The sequence below is a fragment of the Telopea speciosissima genome, chromosome 3, assembly GCF_018873765.1.
Source record: "Telopea speciosissima isolate NSW1024214 ecotype Mountain lineage chromosome 3, Tspe_v1, whole genome shotgun sequence".
NCBI classification, from domain to species: domain Eukaryota; kingdom Viridiplantae; phylum Streptophyta; class Magnoliopsida; order Proteales; family Proteaceae; genus Telopea; species Telopea speciosissima.
The window spans coordinates 25,023,201-25,042,541 of record NC_057918.1 but is presented as its reverse complement, the minus strand read 5'-3'; the positions used below and the strand labels follow the sequence as shown (position 1 = coordinate 25,042,541).

General features: G+C 37.7%; 1 protein-coding gene across 2 annotated transcripts; it reads right to left on the bottom strand.

The window, feature by feature from the left end:
- Positions 1-4,265: 4,265 nt before the first annotated feature.
- Positions 4,266-11,907, bottom strand: LOC122656034 (BTB/POZ domain-containing protein NPY1-like). Of its 2 annotated transcripts, none has more exons than XM_043850460.1 (4): positions 11,265-11,907; positions 7,925-7,994; positions 6,032-7,210; positions 4,266-5,059 (listed from the first exon to the last, which is right to left on the bottom strand). In XM_043850460.1, exons 1-4 carry the CDS (start codon positions 11,324-11,326, stop codon positions 4,523-4,525), a joined length of 1,848 nt encoding a protein of 615 aa, XP_043706395.1. In that variant the 5' UTR covers positions 11,327-11,907; the 3' UTR covers positions 4,266-4,522. The 2 variants fall into 2 exon arrangements, with proteins under 2 accessions (XP_043706395.1, XP_043706396.1); XM_043850461.1 differs by lacking the exon at positions 11,265-11,907 and adding an exon at positions 10,752-10,934.
- Positions 11,908-19,341: the final 7,434 nt, after the last annotated feature.

Here is a 19,341-nt window from a genome sequence, read left to right as displayed (position 1 = left end):
ATGCCCCTACACACAATACCAGTTTGCGTCCCTTTTCCATATATATATACATTAGAAAACTCCATTTTCTTCCCTGGGGTCTTCCATAGTTCCATGTATGGGAAGGCTTTATGTCTTAAGTGACTCCATTCAATAATCACCAATAAATAAATAAATAAATAAGAAAAAAGATAAGTAGTGGGAATATGTAGTTGTATTAGTAGAGTTAAAGTGACTTGAGATTAAGGATTAGTACAGTGCTTAACTGCTAGCGTATTCTAACCTAGAGGGTGGTTTTGAGTCTTTTGATGAAGCCCCCAACCAAAGGGCAGGCCTCGGCATTAGGTTGTGTACATTATGACCCTCATCAGACCATGTTGTGGCAGGAGCCTCTATGTTGATGTATACATTGATGTTGCCCTTCTTTAATAGTTCGAGTTTTTAGATGAAATTGTAGTGAACATGGTAGCAGACAGTTAGGTCAAATGTTCAAATCCTGAGAAGTGCATCAGAAGAGTTTTCCGGCCTTTCTCTTGATCCTAAGTACTTTTGGGTTAAGGGTAGCCCTACATCAGAACCAGTTCCTACGGGACGTGGATCGCCCACCACCAATGGCTACGCAACAAGTGGTCATGTTGTATTGCATCACTTTCACTCTCTCTCTCTCTCTCTCTCTCTCTCTCTCTCTCTCTTTTGATCTTTTATTGAATAGGAACTAAGTATACCTCTTTAACTCTCTACTCAATCTAAGCTTCATAAGGCCTTCTTGTCTTTCTCCTCTTCATCCTCTCCCACCCACAACTCCACAAGTTGGTTCATCTTCTTCTCTGAATTGCATTGGAGTAGATGGGGGATGTTGATGTTGCTAATAAAGACTGATCTGATCAGTGAATTCTACAAATATTTATAAATGCTTGAATTATTGCATGCACTGTTTCATTCTAATGGAGTATTTCTGCTGGAACTGGTGAGTGATTAGCCTACATATTTATGCGCTTTTATTCTTCCATTTCTAACTCGTTTACTCCTAATTAGTTGCTTTTCCTTGATAGAAACATATAAATATTTCTTGTTAATTCATGATATATTTGAAATGTATTAATCTTAATTCCATAAATAATTATGATCATAGAGTTATCTCTCGTTTTCCCTATTACTATTATGGTTAATATCTTTAATTTGTCAGCTTCTCATGTATAGCATGGGTTTTGCCTTCTCTTGGTGCTACAAGATACATGCTTCTTGTGAAAATTAATTGATGTTAATTAACTTAATTTACATGTGTTTTAACATTAACAGCTCTTTCAGTTGGAGCTAATCAAGTCTACATTACATGGGGACCAGTATATTAGGTAGGTACTTAAGGGTGTATCTATTAGGTGTTACCAAAGTAACCAAACAGTACTATAGTACTATGTCAGCTTACACACATACATTTGAACGTTTCTCTTCTGCTCTTTGAGCATATCTAAGGTTTGCTAGAATAGAAGCTTATTTCCTTATTGTAATCTGAGAAACTTTCCATTGTTGGCTTGAATTTTATTGAATTGGGCTTCACAATCTAAAAACCTAATTAAGGTCGGATTGGGGTTTGATGGTGCATAATATAGCAGGATATGGAGAAGTTAGATTTTGGTCTAAAAGATGCGTACCTAGTGCACAAGGCTCCCGCCATTGCAGGGTCTGGGGAGGGTCATAAGGTACGCAGCCTTACCCCTGCTTTCACAGAGAGGCTGAAAGAAATGATTGAGTGATGATGTGGATAGTATGTTCAAAAAAAATGAACACCAACTTAGCTACCACATGGCAAACAAGCAGCCTTTGGAAGATGTTCTCGCAGTGGGTATCTAGGAACCTATTTAACTCTTCGGGAATTTATACACCTCTATAAGTTTATTTAGAATTGATACCTTTTGCTTTTGATAACTGCCCTTTGTCTTGTTCTCAGAAGTTCTTTAGGTCAAGATATAAAAAAATTTTTAAAAATAATTTATCATTATAACATTATCAAAAATTGTTATTGTCTTGCACTTTTGATTATACATGTGAAATGACAAAACATGTTATACTAAAAGGGCAAACAAAGAATAAAGTTACAAATTATGACATCTTAAGAGGTGTGAACAAGAAAATCCCTTCATATATAGGCATAGTAGTACGTATTTTAAGCTCCATTTGTTTCAATAGCAAATCATAATCCTAAAAAAAAAATAATGACATTTCATATTTCTCAATATTTCCTTTGTTGTTTTTTAAATCAAAAAAATAAATGTCAGTGTAAATTACACATGGGTACCTAATATTTAGAGAAATTACGTTTAAAGTACCTCCCATTTTTGTTTTTTGGTTAAGTAATAGTTTATTGAAAAAGAGGGCAAGTAGACCTCAAGGCTTCTTTACAAAAGTCTAGAAACCAGGGGGTGGAATGTGGCCAAATCTATCGTACTTGTCAGTGACAGGGCTTTCAGGACTAGGGTGTGGGCAACTATATTTGCTTCCCTAGGAATGTGAACAAAATTACAAATTGAGAAATGCCTGACAATGCATTGAATGTCCTGAATAAAGCCAAATGCACATACTGGAGGTGACACCAGCCTATGATTTAGGGCCTCCACAACGATAGAGCTGTCGGATTCCACAATAATGTGGGACAAATCCCGGTCTTTGGCACACAGCAAACCTGATCGCACAGCCCAAAACTCGCCGAGGAGAGCGTCAGAGAAGGAGGCTGGGATCGAAGTGGCCCTGGTGAGATGGCCCAAATGGTTCCTCATAACCACACCGAGGCCTCCAGCGACAGAGTCTAAAGGCAGTGCAGCGTCGCAATTGATCTTGATCAGACCAGTCGCAGGGGGGCTCCAAATGATCTGCCTGGAGAGTGCTGGGACACCTTGTTGCTCCACTTCGCTCTGCTGTTGAGGCCTAGACAGGGACCAGAACTCGCCGAAAGCCCATTGAGCTTTAGAGAACACCTCTTCTAGGGCACAGGAAAAACTATGTTTTAAAGTTTCCCTTGTTTCATAAATATTATGTTTGAGGTACCTCACATTTGAAAAATACCTCGTTTCAAAAATATTATGTTTGTTATATCTCACGTTTCATAAATGTTACGTTTGGCACACTCTTTTCAAAAAATATTCATAGTTCTCTGCTTCTCGTATCCGGCTGATCTACTGCAACACCTACTAATAGCAAGGGAGGGAGAGAGAGAGACATGGGAGAGATGGAGAGGGTGACTAGTAGAGAGAGTGAACAGAGGTCACTATAAGAAAAGTGCTCTATGGCGCCGGTTTGTTCGACCACCATAGGTCTGTGATGGTGGTATATTTTCTACTAGACATCCGCGGTCGAATCGACCATTGTATTTGAAAAGTGATCTTAAGAGATTATATGCATTAAATTTTACTTTTTAGGCTGCTCCATCATTTTAAAAACCTCCAAACTCAGTACACAAAGAATTCACATATGCCACATGCATCTGACCAGTCTGCTCAGTTAGATCTCATTTTGAACTATTTATAGCTATTCTCAATCACTTAGCTGATCAGGCACAAGTTCAAATAATGACTGGTTCTCCAAGCTCAGCTTTGCGTTTATACTTGGAAAGAATGGCCTCTAATAAGCTCAAATGTTTAAGGATATTGTACTGTACAATGTACATACAACAATGTAAGTTTAAACTAATAAGCCCAAAATTGTTTCCTTGAAGCAACTGCAAATCACTCTCAAGCTCAAATGGAATGTTGCGCAAGTGAAACTAATTTTATGTTTGACTTCAATATATGGGAACAAATATAAGAAGTCCTAGCTCCTCCGTCCACCGTGACAACCTTCAGGCAAACCAAAATTTCCTCAAAACTCTGAGGCAGTTACAGTGTCCGTATCAACTGATCATGCAATCACTTGTGATTCGTTGATTTGGTTTCTAACACTCATTACCTATGTTGATGCTGCACAGAAAATTCATTATTCAGATTGCTTTCAATAGTTTTGAATTACCTGTAACACCACCTCCATGCAGCCATACAAGCATTAGATGAAACATGGTCTGATTTATTAGTTGGGACTTGGAAGGATGGAAGAAGCCAAAGCTCAATAGCCAGAACTACAGCCCAGAACAGCATGATCGTGCCAGCTTCAAATGTCCTTGAGGGCATCAGCCAGTTCCATATTGATACTACAAAGAACTACACTCATTGCAGGACGAGGGAGGGAGGGGTTTCCACTGATAATAATTTTTCCAAATGGATTTTGGCTCATGACCTTACCTCAACTAAGAACAGTTCTAATTGGGAAAGAAGGGGAAAAATTCCTATTGAATCAATGCACTATGTGGAAGACAATGTTACACAAACAGGCAGACTATCCCAGGGAAGGCTCCAAGAAACTAACTACATCTTTCAGTGTCGAAACCCTCTTTTGGATTACTATAGCAGGAATAGATGACATACATCAGCCTCGGCAAAATACTACCACTTTTTACACTTTGATTTGATAGTACAATCTTCTAAACTGCGCCAGGACATATACATCATAAAATCCTTCAAGATACAGAATGCCTTCTGTGTCTTGAGGAGGAACCAGATGATCTGGTCTCCCCAGGATTCAGTGAAGTTGGGCTCTGAGAACTCCCTGATGTCTCAGAGCTCCTGTTCTCACCAAGCCCTGTAACCCCAACCCACAACTTGTCAAAGAATCTTCTTGATCGTGATGGAAGCAACACACCTCCACCTTTGTTTTTGCTGCCTTTGTCTTTCTTCTCCCTATTTTTCTGGCACTCATTGTCACAGATCTTCATTTGGCTCATCTGTTTCTCGAGTGATTTGCAGTCCTCTGGCGCTGTCTTCTCCCATTCTTCAGTGTTTGTAGTAGAACGTGAACTAGCACGAGAAACATTTTGTGGGGCATTAAGGCCCCCAGCAGCTGCCCTGACCTGCTCAAAGAAGAGGACCTGGACCACCACACGAAGTGGGAGACATTCATTTTGTGCTGCATGCATGCATCCATCCATTGACAACTTTTTAACATCCATTAGTCCACAAATCTTCTTCTTCTCGATTTTCATCAAATTAGGGTGCTCCTAAACACAAGAAAAAGAGGTCAGATTTTCAATCATCATCACTCACATAGAGCTTTGTTCTAATTACTTGAGGTCTATCAGCTTTCAGAAACTGATACAAAACCTCTTCATCAAATATATCATAGAAAATATTTTAGGAAGAATGATGCTCGTATGATGGAGAGAAAAGTCCAAGTCAAAGAATAAGAAGAAAGAAAGAGACAAGCAGCAGGATCTGCAAAGAACATAAGTTCTCGCACTGTACATTCATGCCTCCATGATTTGGATCCGGCTCTTCTCCAGGGAGGCCAGTGCTCAGTGTGTGCCCAGGGGGCATCCAAGAGTTGGGCCGTGCTGCACACGTCTCGGCGCATGCCTAGGGATGTGTGCAGCACAGCCCAATGGCTGGATGCTCCCTGGGCATGCTGGGCTCCCTGGAGAGGAGTTCAATCCCCATGATTTGGCTTCATTTGATTAGGACATCCATACATTCAAATCGACACCTAAGCCCATCACTCAATGTCACATTGGATGATGCCTCATGAACAAAATATACTCAATTAAATTATCTCTTTGAGTACACTTCACCATGATTGTTGGCCTCCATGGTCAACCTATCTTCACTATGATTGTTGGTAACCATGGTCAACCTATCTGATATTTTTGAAATTTAGACTGCATGTGGAAGGAAGAAACCAAAAAAATGCTGTGTTTTTGAAAGATGTATGAACCAACACTACACTGTATGCATGAATGGATCTATTGGAAATGCAATAGATCCATTCATGGATCTTCTTTCTCCAATCAACTCTATTCAAAGCCATACTTTTTACTAGTCCTAAGCAATGCATGCCTTTCCTCCCCACTTCTCCTAGTCATTTTAGGCCTACCCCTGTCTCTTTTAGCACATACAATCTGAATCATACCACCCCTCCCCCTTACAAGGTCAAGGTAAATGAAAATTAAAATAGTGCACCATGCAAAAATGCTTACCTTCAGGTAGATGTCTATGGCCTTGTATAATCCATCATGAATTGGTCTAGCTGATTCTGGAATCAATTGTGAGAGATCAACGAAGCTAGAGACAGGAAGATTTGGTTCAGAGGCAATTTCAGCAAGATACCCATCAATCAGTTTGCCAACATTCAGCCAGGACCCTCTCCCTAACACAAAATCATCTGAAACCTTCTCATGTTTGTCAACAAAATCCAAATTCTGAGTACGTCGGGCTTGCATTACAAACCGATTCACAATGTTCTGCACCAGCTTCACGTCATAAATGGTAGTATCTGGTGGCTGTGCCGGAATCAGTAGATCATTTACAGTAGCTTCATCCAACTGCCAACTGATTCTCTTCAAAAGCTCTTCCTTTTGTGCATCACCAGCTCCGACCAGGATGGCAACTTTCAACAACTTCAGTAGGAAACTACACAAACATTCAGAACCCTTGTCAGAAGGCAATAACCAGATGATGGTTTCAACCAAAGACCTACTCTTCAGGGCATAGTCATAAGAAACCAGAGCATCAACCGAGTCCGGCAGCCATCTGATAGCATATGCCTTGAGTGCTTCAGCAATCACATCAGCAGACATTCTCCCCTTTGACTTTACAGCAACCATCACTCGCTTGTAAAGATCAATATCCAATTCACATATATCTTCGACCCACCAGTCTTTGGGAACAGATTGAAATTTCTTTTGTAATCTTATCCCATTCTCACAAATCTGATCTGCCACTGCTAACTTCCGGTTATAGGTGTATGACCAAGTGACATTTGACGGATCAACTGAGGTTTTAGAAGCAATAGAATCTATGCATCTTCCAACTACCTTCAAATCCTCAGACCATGGTAGAAGAGACTTGGTAGTCTGAAGGACAATAATAGAATCTTTCCAACTGCGGAAGACACTCGAATTTAGGAAAACCTCAATTTTAAAAATTAGGTTTCCACGATCAGCATCCTCTGTCATCTCAAGATAGTCTGCTGCACATCGAGCAGCAACAACATTGTAAGCATTGAGGGTGACAGTCATACCATAGCAGAATTTGGCACATATCTCGAAGGCCTTTGGTCCACCGGGAAAATCAACCATGCAGACTTCATTGGTGTTTTCCTCATTGGCTCTCAGTACAAGCTTTTGCAAACGATTGCTTTTGGACAACAGAGGAAACTGCACACAGCGCTCAACGCTTGAGAGTTGGTTCTGGATATCCATAAACAGTGGGAAAAATGATGGACTACAGCAATACTTCATGAAGTAAACCAATCAACTAGCTCAATACAAAGTGAACCAATAGTTGTTCCAGTTGATAAGAAGTTAATATTTCTCCTTGTAAATTTTGTCTTCTGTCATGATAGAGAATTGAAGTTGTTAAAAGTTGAGAAACAGCAAAATTTCTCTTATGTAAATTTTGTCTTCCATCATGATAGAGAATAAAAGTTGGTACCAACTTAGAAACAGCAACAATGACGTTACATACAAACTGCAGTTACTGTTTATCTAGACCTATATTCTGAATAATTGTCACCAACTGAGAATCAGCAACAATGATGTTGCATATGAACTGCCATTAATGTTTATCCAGACCTACGTTTTGTAACAAACATTGCTTCAACATTTTAATTGAGCATGATATTTTTCCAGTGATTTCTGATGTAAATCAATTGAGGTCCCCCAAAAAAAAATGTGTTGAAAACTTGGTTACCAATCAAGTTGTAAATGTCCACAGAAAATTTAATAAATATTTCATCCTCCATGAATATTCAAATCCACTAAAGATTCTACACATGTTGGCAGTTCATCTTCTAATGGTAAGAAAAAATTAACAGTTCATATCACAGAATATAATTCACCCCGATATAGAACAGAAAGCAGAAAACTTACCTTGTGCAGATAAAATTTCACTTCCCCAACAATTATGGCAACATCAGTAGCCAGCTCAGATGCTACATACCTGCATCAGTGGATGAATTATGATATTAAAAAAAAAAAACAGAAACTAATTGAAAATAAGCAAAATTTCTGAGACAGGTCAATAACAAATTATGTCCAAGTAAATGTCTCAATGAATAAATGCATGATTTTGGATTGCTGATAATATATCAATCCCTTACTTTGGAGCACATGATTTAATCTTTTTCACTAAGAAAGTGAAATGGAGACAATAATCTAGCAGATTATGGAAACAGTGTAACAGCAAGTAATAAAATAAAAATATATATTAAACAAATATTCAACATAAATAAAGAAAAACGCCCAAACTGCTAAAAAAGGTTGAAAGAAATTCTCAGAATTACATAAACTATCCCCCCCCCCACTAAAGCAAGAATCTTTTTTCTTCAAGTATAATAATCAGACAGTTCAATGCATTCAACAATAATCTCAGCATCACTACATACCAAAACAAAATGAACTATTGAAGCCCAAATCATAGAAATAAATACCCTTCCTAGAAAATCCTTGAGGAGAAAGGAAACATGACATAATAAACCAAACATGCAGTGATGAGAACTCAAAAAAGGAACCAGCAAACGCACAAAGGCCAACTCTCCTCTATCCCTAAAAACCTGTTTTTTTCTGAAGGAAGAGGGAATTCTTAATCAAAATGCACCACCCAGAAGGTCAAACAAATTCATCCACAGACTCATCTATTCCTTTGCTTCCACAGACTTGAAAACCTGGAAGCATTCTCCACATTAAATCATGTGTTGATAACCATCAAATTGTCTCCTCTCCGCTGTTGCACTGTTGGCCCTATTCCAAAGCATGTGCGGCATCAAGTTCTGTTATCCTCCAAGCCACTCGTAACACATACTGCTGCCAGTAATTCATTATAGATGTCCTTGCTAGACCTTAACTATGAAATGGTTCATCTGGTAAAATTATCATAAAGAAGTTTAACCTCCTCCCTCCTTTTCAGGTAGCCCATAAAGGAGATTTATCACTACTGTATGCAATAGAACACTGTAGTCACAATGCAACAATTACTAAAAGACAAAATAATCAATTATGGAGCCAAGAAATTTCAGAATGTTTTACCCCCTTTAAAATAAATTAGATTATGGATCATAGTAGATTGATGATAGACTAATCATCAATAAAATGACATGTTACTTGTCTCAACTTCTAACCTCTTTGAACAATTTAAAATCCCCATCCACATTCTCAACCTGGAATCTTAATTTAGGAGCCTGAAAGACAACGTAAGACTAGGAAATGTAGATCCTCAGTCATACTAGGATTTTAAACAACTTCGATTTGACCAACAAGAGTTGGGCTTTAATAAAATCAACAGCATCCAACAGACATGTAGTAATATTTGCAATTGAACAACAGTACACAGTCAAGGCAGCATATGACTTTTGTTGTCATTGTTAACTTTGTTCCTGATAAATCTTGCTCTGGCTACTATGTGACATCAGACTCCTCCATTGACAATGAAACTATAACTATTGTTTAAGGTTCTCTATTTCAATGGTGTTGAATTAAAATATGCACTGAGAATACAGTCTCCTGTGTATCAAGAGTACAATTACAATTGATCACTACATCTTAAAATCATTTCACGTCACACACTATTTGGCATTGGGAACCAATGCAGCACATCATCTCTCAACATACCTTACAAAGGACAAAATGTATCGACAGACAGACCCTGACTTGTTTAATTACAAAAATAACCTCAGAGATCCTATCAAACGACCAAAATACCCCAATATATATAGAAATATGTCTGCTCTAGCGGATCTGAACTAAGTATCTCTGGACCCAATGAACAACATAATCGACTGACAACCCATTGAAGCTCTCTGTTTTCTGAAGCAATTTTGGCACTGTTCTGATAGGGAGTCCAAAACAATTTTTGATGAAGTAGAAGTTAAATTATAGATTTTGTTATTCAAATTGGGTCGAGTTCAGCCAGAAGAGATCTTACAGGTGAGTGCACCAACTGAAAGCCAGCCCCTTCCCTTCCCTCTGAAGAATATGCTTCACGTGTGCATGTTCTTAATAATGAAATGGCATAGCATACCAAATGTTTGGTATTTTGTGACTGCAACAGACATTTCTCTCCCAAATCACAATATCTAGGTCCACTATCTCACCAATCAGAAGTTCAGGACAGTTCAGTTCATGGACCACCACTTGATCGGATCTAAGCCTCAGATCTAGAACTTACAGTTACTAAAATGCCTTCTAGCATCAAACAGTTATTCACCATCGAATTTCACCCAAGCAAACCCAAGCAAATACTTCTCTTCTTCTTCATCCAAACTCTTAAGGTTGTAAATACAAAAGCCTAACTCTTAATTTTTTTTGCCCAATAACAGTAAATTTGGAAACACAGAACCTCATGATCTCATTAAAAAAAATTAAAAATAAAGGAAAATATTTTCTTATGTAACCACCATCTTTAAAAGATTATTTTTAAAATGCAGTGCATGATCAGCACATGTAACCAGTAATTACCGGCATTTCAGGCAACTTGAGGGTGAATAGGTGATGGGGAAAACACTAGAAACTAAGAAAACAAACCTACTACATCCAATACACAGAAACAAGGCAAAGAATGCAGCCAGTAAATAGAAACAATGATGGAGGAGGAAATGAACAAGCTTTGAGCCATAAAGAGACGAAACAGAGTTTGTTTTATGAAAAGAGATGAAACAGAGTTCAAACACGGAGAGGTTAGAAATTTAAATGTAAGTCTTACCTGATACAGTCGCCATCAGCTTGAAATGCATCCGGCTTTGATCCTAACTTCATAAACTTCATCTCCCCAATACGTAGAAAATAAAACTCCAAAAACCCAATAAACCTACTTCAATACCGCCTCAAAAACCGCTCCCAAACACTGTAAGAACAACTTTCATACCCGGCAGAGCTTCCGCGAACCACCACCACCACTCAACCCTTTTAAAAGATTATTTTTAAAATGCAGTGCATGATCAGCACATGTAACCAGTAATTACCGGCATTTCAGGCAACTTGAGGGTGAATAGGTGATGGGGAAAACACTAGAAACTAAGAAAACAAACCGACTACATCCAATACACAGAAACAAGGCAAAGAATGCAACCAGTAAATAGAAACAATGATGGAGGAGGAAATGAACAAGCTTTGAGCCATAAAGAAACGAAACAGAGTTTTTTTAATTTTTTTTTATGAAAAGAGATGAAACAGAGTTCAAACACGGAGAGGTTAGAAATTTAAATGTAAGTCTTACCTGATACAGTTGCCATCAGCTTGAAATGCATCCGGCTTTGATCCTAACTTCATAAACTTCATCTCCCCAATACGTAGAAAATAAAACACCAAAAACCCAATAAACCTACTTCAATACCGCCTCAAAAACCGCTCCCAAACACTGTAAGAACAACTTTCATACCCGGCACAGCTTCCGCGAACCACCACCACCACCACCACCAGTCAACCCAAACACACTACCCCAATCCCCGGAACCCAACAACACCACTCTTATGTTACGTCTCTAAGCGCCGTTCCCTGCTGCTCCTTTTAATTCGCTGACACTCACAAAACTGCCTGACCATCCCTCACAAAAAAATAAACCCACTCAGGATCAAAGCGGTTTTCATCGAAACCACTATTCCCAGAGCCAAAGGCTGATGATGATGACGATGGATTATAAATGAAAAATATCGTGTGCCCAGAAGTCTATCTCCCTCTAGCCGCCTTTGCTTTAAATCACTCTGATCCCCAAAGATCTCTTGGAGTAAAATCTGGAGATCTCCTCTTTCCTTTTTTCTCTGTAATAATCTCTCTCTCTCTCTCTCTCTCTCTCTCTCTCTCCTTTTGAGATTTGCAAAAACAAAGCATACAGAGACAGAGGGTGCAGGGTGTGAATTGTGATTACTGTATCTGTATGCTTGTAGTGAGAGTAGGGAACTATATTGCAGAGGGGGCCAGAGGTTTAAAGGAGCTTTATGCCGCTAATGCACGCCATCCTCTTAATGACCAATCTGACCTTCCTTGTTCCCTTCCCTCAATTTTAAATTCCCCAATCCACCCCTCTTCACTCTCCCATGTGGTCTGTACTTCTGGGTTTGACCATTCCATCCCTTTTACTTCCTACCCAAGGCTGCGTTTTCCCTTATCATTCGCTGTTGTCCGTCCACGTGGTTCAATGATATGTCGATAAGTGTACCTCAGCTGGTGGGGTATGTCATACGTCATCATCCTTAATCCTACCCATCCATATGGAATCTCTACCTTAGGAGTAACCCTTAAAGCGTTTTTAAAATGTTATACCATAGGATTCGGTTCTCAATTTGTTGACCCGATCCATGATCTGGCCAAGTTAGCATGCTTTGCCACCGAATGACACTCTGGTTACTGTGTTGGGGGTTTTTAATTTAGAGTGGTTCTCACAATTGAAAGTTGAGAAATGACATTTTAACCCCTAACGAGTTGGGGGAAAAACGAACAAACGATGACCTAACAACTAAGCAAAGAGGAGCAGTTATATGTAGACATAGGCTTCGCTGCAGCTACTATACAACTAAAGGGATCCGAGATGATTCTTCTTGGAAAATGTGGTGGGGAGGGCGGGGAGGCCACGCCCAGACGCATTGGGCGGTGAAATGATTGCTCGCCCGCCTCCTAAGATGTCAGTGTGCACATTTCCATTGGTTGTCACACGCATGTGGCCCCTATGCTCCCCGGCAGAGAACAGTCCCCCTTGATTCTAATATTTGATTGCTAGGCAATGATAGCAAGCTTGAATCAATCATCTATTATATTAAATTGAGTTACTAATGCTTAATTGAAAATAGAAAGAGGGTTGGATACGCTTAGTTTTCCTGAACCTAACAGTTGTGCCCAATGAAAAGGGTGAAATGGAGAAGATAGAAAAGTTATTTTAATTTGGGTGGAGAAAGATAGACTCAGACAGGACACAACACCGACATGCCCAACCTTTAACCTCTTTTCATTGTATGTCTCTCGCCTCAATATGTCACAAACTATGTAGTAGAGTTTCATCTTTGTTTCTTTTTTGGTGGATTTCCCCCCTCCTCTTACTTTCTTCCAGTGTACCTTCTCCTAAATGAAATTCTTTCCATTGTTCTGTTTTTAGTTGAATGAAATTTTCTTCTTTTGATTAAAAAAAAAAAAAGCTTATTTTTTCACACATAAAAAATTAATAAACTCACACGATCGTGTAAGTAATGCACAATCATTCTTCATCTTAAGAAATGAAATCTTATTCTCGTACGTTTGCACAGATGGCATCCATCATATGTGACTTATTCGAGGTGGATGCCATCTGTGCGGCTCACTTCCATTTTTGTACGTTCTCGTACAAGAATGAGATTCCAACACGTCTTGTATGGAGCTTAAATGGCATTACAAAGTTATCACTTCTTGCAAATAACTGGAGTAATAACCTAGTAATTGAACGTCCTAAATTCTTAAATCCAAAACTCACATATTCTATGAAATTTCTACTCATTTCAGCATTTCGGACTCACTTGAAAAAATATAATTTATTCTCGATTTTTTTTTATTCCATTTTAACTCGTTAGATGCATGGAAAAAAAAAAATGCAGACAAGAACTGAAGAAGAACTTCAAGCTTTTCACATGTTTAGACAGCCCTTCCACTTGGTTATTGAGCCTGTCTTTTGTCTCTTTTCACACATGTCTAATGACTTTAGTCAGCTCTTTTGCTGTGTCTTATTGATAAAGTTAAAAATGTCCTGTCTTTATTCTCACAAGGGTCAACAACTTATTGATCCATTGTTGAAATTTGGAACTCGATTGGTAAAAAAAACATAGAAATTTTTTAGGGTACGATGGTCATTTTGTATAGTCCTGTATCATGATGGAATTTAAATCAGACGCTCTAAAAGCACCTGAAAAAGCTGTCAATGTTAGGGATCATCTCACATGTGTTAAAAGATTCTTCATCTAACGGACACAGTCATGTTGTACATGCGTGTGGAGTGAGAGGGGCACACATGGCTAGAATTATGGTGTCAAACAATTAGTTCGATTTGGTTTTCGTCAGTTGAATCAGTTTTAGATTGAAGATGGATGAAACCGAAGCTGACCTAATAAAAGACAATTTCTTTCTTATTAAAATTAAAAATCAATTATCCTTGTAAACCTATTTGATTTTTAATTCTAATAAGAGAAATTGTCCTAATTTTTTTTAAGGGAGAGGGTTTCCCACGATGTCAGTGTAAGTACAAATATGCACGCTACACCAATCATCCATATGAATTCACATGGTCAAAATAGAAGAAAGAGTGTCAATGGGAACCCATTGTTTATTATGTGAGAAAGTTATATTGGGATTTGCATAAGGATGATACATGTTTCCTTTTTCCCTTTTTTTTTTATTAATCATTGTCTTATTCTGAAAAGTAATTTAAATCGTGGTAAAAATTAATTTTCAAAATATTTTGAAAGAATAACTAATCATTATGACATTCAAAAATTGTTATTGTCCATGTAAAATGATATATTTACCCTCTTTGGAGAAAAGAATAATGTCTTACACTAAAAGGTGAAAAAGTAAGATTGGAATTTCCTTTTTCACCAACTTTGATTACAGCAATTTCAAATTCTACAAAAGTTACCAGCTAGCTCGTTGGATAAGGTCTTGTGCTAAGCAAAAGAACATGGGTAGCTAGAATCTCGCTTCAACCTCAATGAGAATAAAATCCTTATAACTTTTCGGGTGACATTTAAAATCGGTGTATGCAGTGATACAATTTGGTTCAATTCTTGACAACCAATTCTAAAAGAATATTAAAAACTTAAGCTGTTTTTGGTATGCATTGTAGGCATAGATTATGGGTTTAGAACGCATATTGAAACAAGAAAATTGAGAAAAATCAAGTTTAAGAATACATTATAGACCCATAATCTATTCTAAGAATGCATACCATACACAAGAATTAAAACCCTGCTCCCAAATAAGAGTCATGAGAGACAAGAATTATTAATGAACATAGTTGTTTCTGTGATTTAAAATACCAACGGTCGGTTCGACTCGATTTCGGTCGGGCTGAATTAGTTTCGGTCTTGGAATGGTGAGACCAAAACCAAACCGTTAAGAAACTTCAGTTTTCGATTGGTTTCGGTTTCGATTTCGGTCCGATGCGGTTTCAATTTATTTCGATTTTACAATATCGGGTTATTACCGGTTTAGATCGGTTTGTTTTCGGGTTTGAGGCATAATGAAATCTTAAATTCATAATTTATAGTGAGGAAAGATTCGATAAAAATAGCTTAATTCACCTTCCCCAAGTCAAAATAAGTATACAACCATAAACAAGAAAATTGATTTAATATATCCATGTTGTAATTCAAACAAAGAAGAATAAATCATATGGGGAAGAATGGAAGATATATTCAAATCAATGGATAATTATTGTTACAAATCATATAATTATTTATCATTAATTATAAGGGGAAGATAATTAAAATTGAAATCAAAGAATAGTCACTAAGAAGATAATTATTAGTGAAATCACAGAATGAACCCTACTTTCAAATCATTTATTTGACAACCAACTAATTTTGTATAGTAAACAAGGAGATTAATGGAATAAGCATTGTTAAAATGAAATTTCTTTTCATAATCTCATACTCATTGATTTGTAATAATTCTCCTTACAATCAGAAATTTGTTCACTAACTAAATGATTTTTCTTTATCAATTAACCTATTCATAAACTTATACTCAATGATTTTTTTTTATCGATTTCATTCGGTTTGAGTTTCAGTTTGCTATCGATCAGTCTAATGCGATTCGATTTTCAATCGGTCTTATCATACCCCAATCTAAAACCACTCCAATAAAAATCGATTCAGTTCGATCCAGATTTTTTCAATCGATTTCGATCGATCTTGATAGTTTGGATTAGGTTTTGACACCCTTACTTTATTGTATGGGTTTTTCAATCCACAGGTAAGTACTTCAAGGCCGTACCACACTTTGTATTAATAGCAATATTTGACCCATATTTGGGGGTTTTTGGTGACAGACGAGCCCCACCATCCCCACCTGACGTACCAACTTTGAGGTGGATTTGAAAATGTCATTCGAGAAAAAAAAAAATTGGATTGTTCAGAGCATAAGAGAAAATGTATAGCAAAAGGTGGGCCATGCAATTGAATTAGGACTCATTCCAACGGATCATGATCCTTTGCTGTCGTTCAATCATACATAGACAGGGCATGGACCCTACCCAGACAAGGTGCTCAGGCATTAGGTGGAGCGGTCATTTCATCCTTGCCTGTGTGAGGCCGTACTTAGACACATGCCACATGGCTGCCCGGCAGCAGAGGATACAAATTGCACTTCAACACATGAAATGATACATTGTGTCTTCTTTTGATTCAAAGGATTAGATTTGCTAGAATTAGCATGCCACATAGCCGAAATCGAAGTATCAAGATTCAGATTCCCTATCTATATATACTACTGCATTATTTTTCCTATGGTTCAGTTTATTTTTTGGTAGATGTTATATAATAATATTATGAGTAAACATTTTGTCCACCCCCTCAGGTTTGTTGATCTGTCATGTAGCCCTCAAGATTTTTAAAATTTTACTTATAGACTCCTAAGACTGATGGAATACCCATTCCATTAGAATGAACAGCTTAAGTGATGAAATCAGCGGACCATAAATTTGTAAATGATCAAAATAACCTGATGGCCGGAGTTACCATAATACGTTTTTGGATAAATTAGAATCTATTGGAGCAAAAATCGAGTTTGAGGGAGTAACTTGCAACTCTATGGAGAATTTGTGAACGACGACCATGGTTGCCGCTGTTATCCACATGTGTGACATTTCAAAATCATCATTTTCTGATCACATGTAATGGGTTTTGAGGTGGCAAGTTGCAAAAAGACAAAAAAAAAAAAAAAAAAAAAAAAACTGCTGCTTGCAGTACAAAAACCTCCCCGTTTTTTTGGATGTTTATTGTTCGCCGGGGCTTATAGGCACTCCGGTGGCCTACATTGGGCTCACCATGTGTTCCTTTTTGTTTCCTGAAAACCCCAAATCGCAGAACCCTCTTTCTTGATTGAAATCGAGTTGTCCTGCCCCTATTTCGGATTTGGACATTAGAATATCAATCACCGGTGCCTGGCGGTCGCTCGATGGTGATTTCGAATGCCAACGGGCTTTGGTTCAGCCGCCACAAGATGCGACAGTCGGATTTCCCAAAAACCCTCTTTGTTTCACTATTTTTCAGAGGTTTTGGGCGATTTTTTAAAGTTTTCCGGTCTATAGACACCAGGATTGAGTTCACTGGTGACAACTGAGGTCGTTGGTCCTCTAGTTTGGCCGCCGCAAGATGCAGCAGTGGAGTTGTTGAAACTCTAAAATGGGTTTTACATTTTCTCGTTTCCCTGGTTTTGCGATTTGGGGAAGAAGGAGAGGGAATATTCCCTCTTCGATTCCTTATTTACTTGTGGCTATTTTGAAAAAAATGTAAAAAGCCTATTTTGGTCTTTTACATTGTTACATTAACACCTAATTAACACCGTCAGGTTTATGGGTTTGTAAGTAAACTTTTCAAAACTTTGGGAGCTACATGAGAGGTCAACAAATCTCATGGATGTACAAGATGTTTACTCTAATATTATTTTTACATGATTTTATTTATTTTGGGATTTACTGAAGCCTATAAAAATTATAGAAAACAAATAGTGAAGAAACAATTGTAGGCATGGCCATAATGAGAGATTGGCATTTTGGACATAAAAAACATCGTTCTGAGAGCATTTTTAGTATTTCGTACTAAAAGGTCATAATAATTATAACTATATGATGTTTTATTTTATACCACTCAACCAACCACAGAAAATCTTTCATCAAAACAAATATCTTAGGATCAAGTTTTCTTTAACAACAGTGAATGAGAATTCATTCACTACGGGGTTTCATATGCGTGTGGAAGGATATCAAGAGGGTATTTTGAGGAACATACTGAAAACTTATAGGGATTTGTTAACCCTTGGATAATGTGGTGAACCTCCACCACATTGTGAAGAAAAACTTTCTCCATTATCTCAAAAGTATTTTTTTTTTGTTTTTTTATAAAAAGATTAATGCAAAACATCGTTATCCTTGTTAAGGAATCTGTCTCATCTTGTCCAGCAGCTTTGGGTCCACCAACTTGCACCTCATAGATGGTGATTGTGACATGAGAGAGAGTGTGTTCACCAATTGATTTTTTTTCCTTACATCTTTCTCCTTTGTTTTTTGGGTGCAAATTTTTTTAGGCCACTCAGGGCAAGAACTGTTGTACAATCAAAAGGAGATGGAGACAGTCCACTTAGAAATAGAATGGGCCAACATGTTAACAAACCTATAAACATGAGAGGGAAAAAACAAGAAACAAAACAATCCTGCAACATCAAAGCCAAGAATATAGAGAATTTATCACTACATAAGAAACTAACAAAAGATGTTGTGGGTGAACTAAGCTCTTTGGGATTTCTATACTTCTCATGTTGAGTCTAAAGTGATAATACTATCATAATCCAAGTTAAAATAAACCAATCCTAATTATTTCAACAAAACTCTTTTACATTCGAAAACTTTTTGGAGCCTTGCAACAAAATACCTAAGATTCTTGGCATTACCATCCAAAGACTTGTGCTGATTAAATTTTCAAAATCATTTTGACAATGGTAATGCTCATGAACTAGTTTGCAATAACAGAGATCCAAACTCCAAATAGTGCTTTAATAAAGTAAGCCAATGTAATTTCCTCCAAAAGATAATGGGGAGAGGTTACCATGTCAAGTGGAGTTGTGCAACAATAAGGGGCAAGTGAGGAATCATCCAATATGGGGCATTTATTGAAGAGAGATAATGTGGAGTCTACGGGTGGGATGTGACAAAATGTACACAAGTTGGAAAACCAGGTTTTGACTCAGGTGAGTCACTTGAGTCGAGTCAAAAAAACATAAAACCTAGACAGGAGTCAAGAAGACTCACCAAATCAGTTCGAGTTTTCATTGACTCGGTGTTTTTTCCGGAGGCATGTGCAACTCATCGAGTCTAGAGTTTTTTATTGGGCCATATACTATTTATAGACCATAAATTTAGTCAAAAACCTAGAATTTTTGTTTGTTGTCTTCAATATTAGCCTTTTTTTTTTTTTTTTTTTTTTTTTCTTTTTACGATGCAACCATAGCTTCAGTCCCTCCTCACTTGGAGATGGAGAAGGACTGCATGGTTGCGTGTAGCCTGCGCCCGACACACCTCCCTTGAAATGACCGCCCCACCCCCTACAAAATGAAAAAATCCC

Excerpts from the sequence above, each read along its gene's own strand:
- LOC122656034 (XM_043850460.1), bottom strand. The coding sequence starts at position 11,326 with ATGAAGTTTATGAAGTTAGGATCAAAGCCGGATGCATTTCAAGCTGAT. Across the intron at positions 7,995-11,264 it reads GCTGATGGCAACTGTATCAG|GTATGTAGCATCTGAGCTGG; the intron begins GTAAGACTTACA and ends CCACTGATGCAG. Across the intron at positions 7,211-7,924 it reads TGAAATTTTATCTGCACAAG|TTTCCTCTGTTGTCCAAAAG; the intron begins GTAAGTTTTCTG and ends CGCTGTGTGCAG.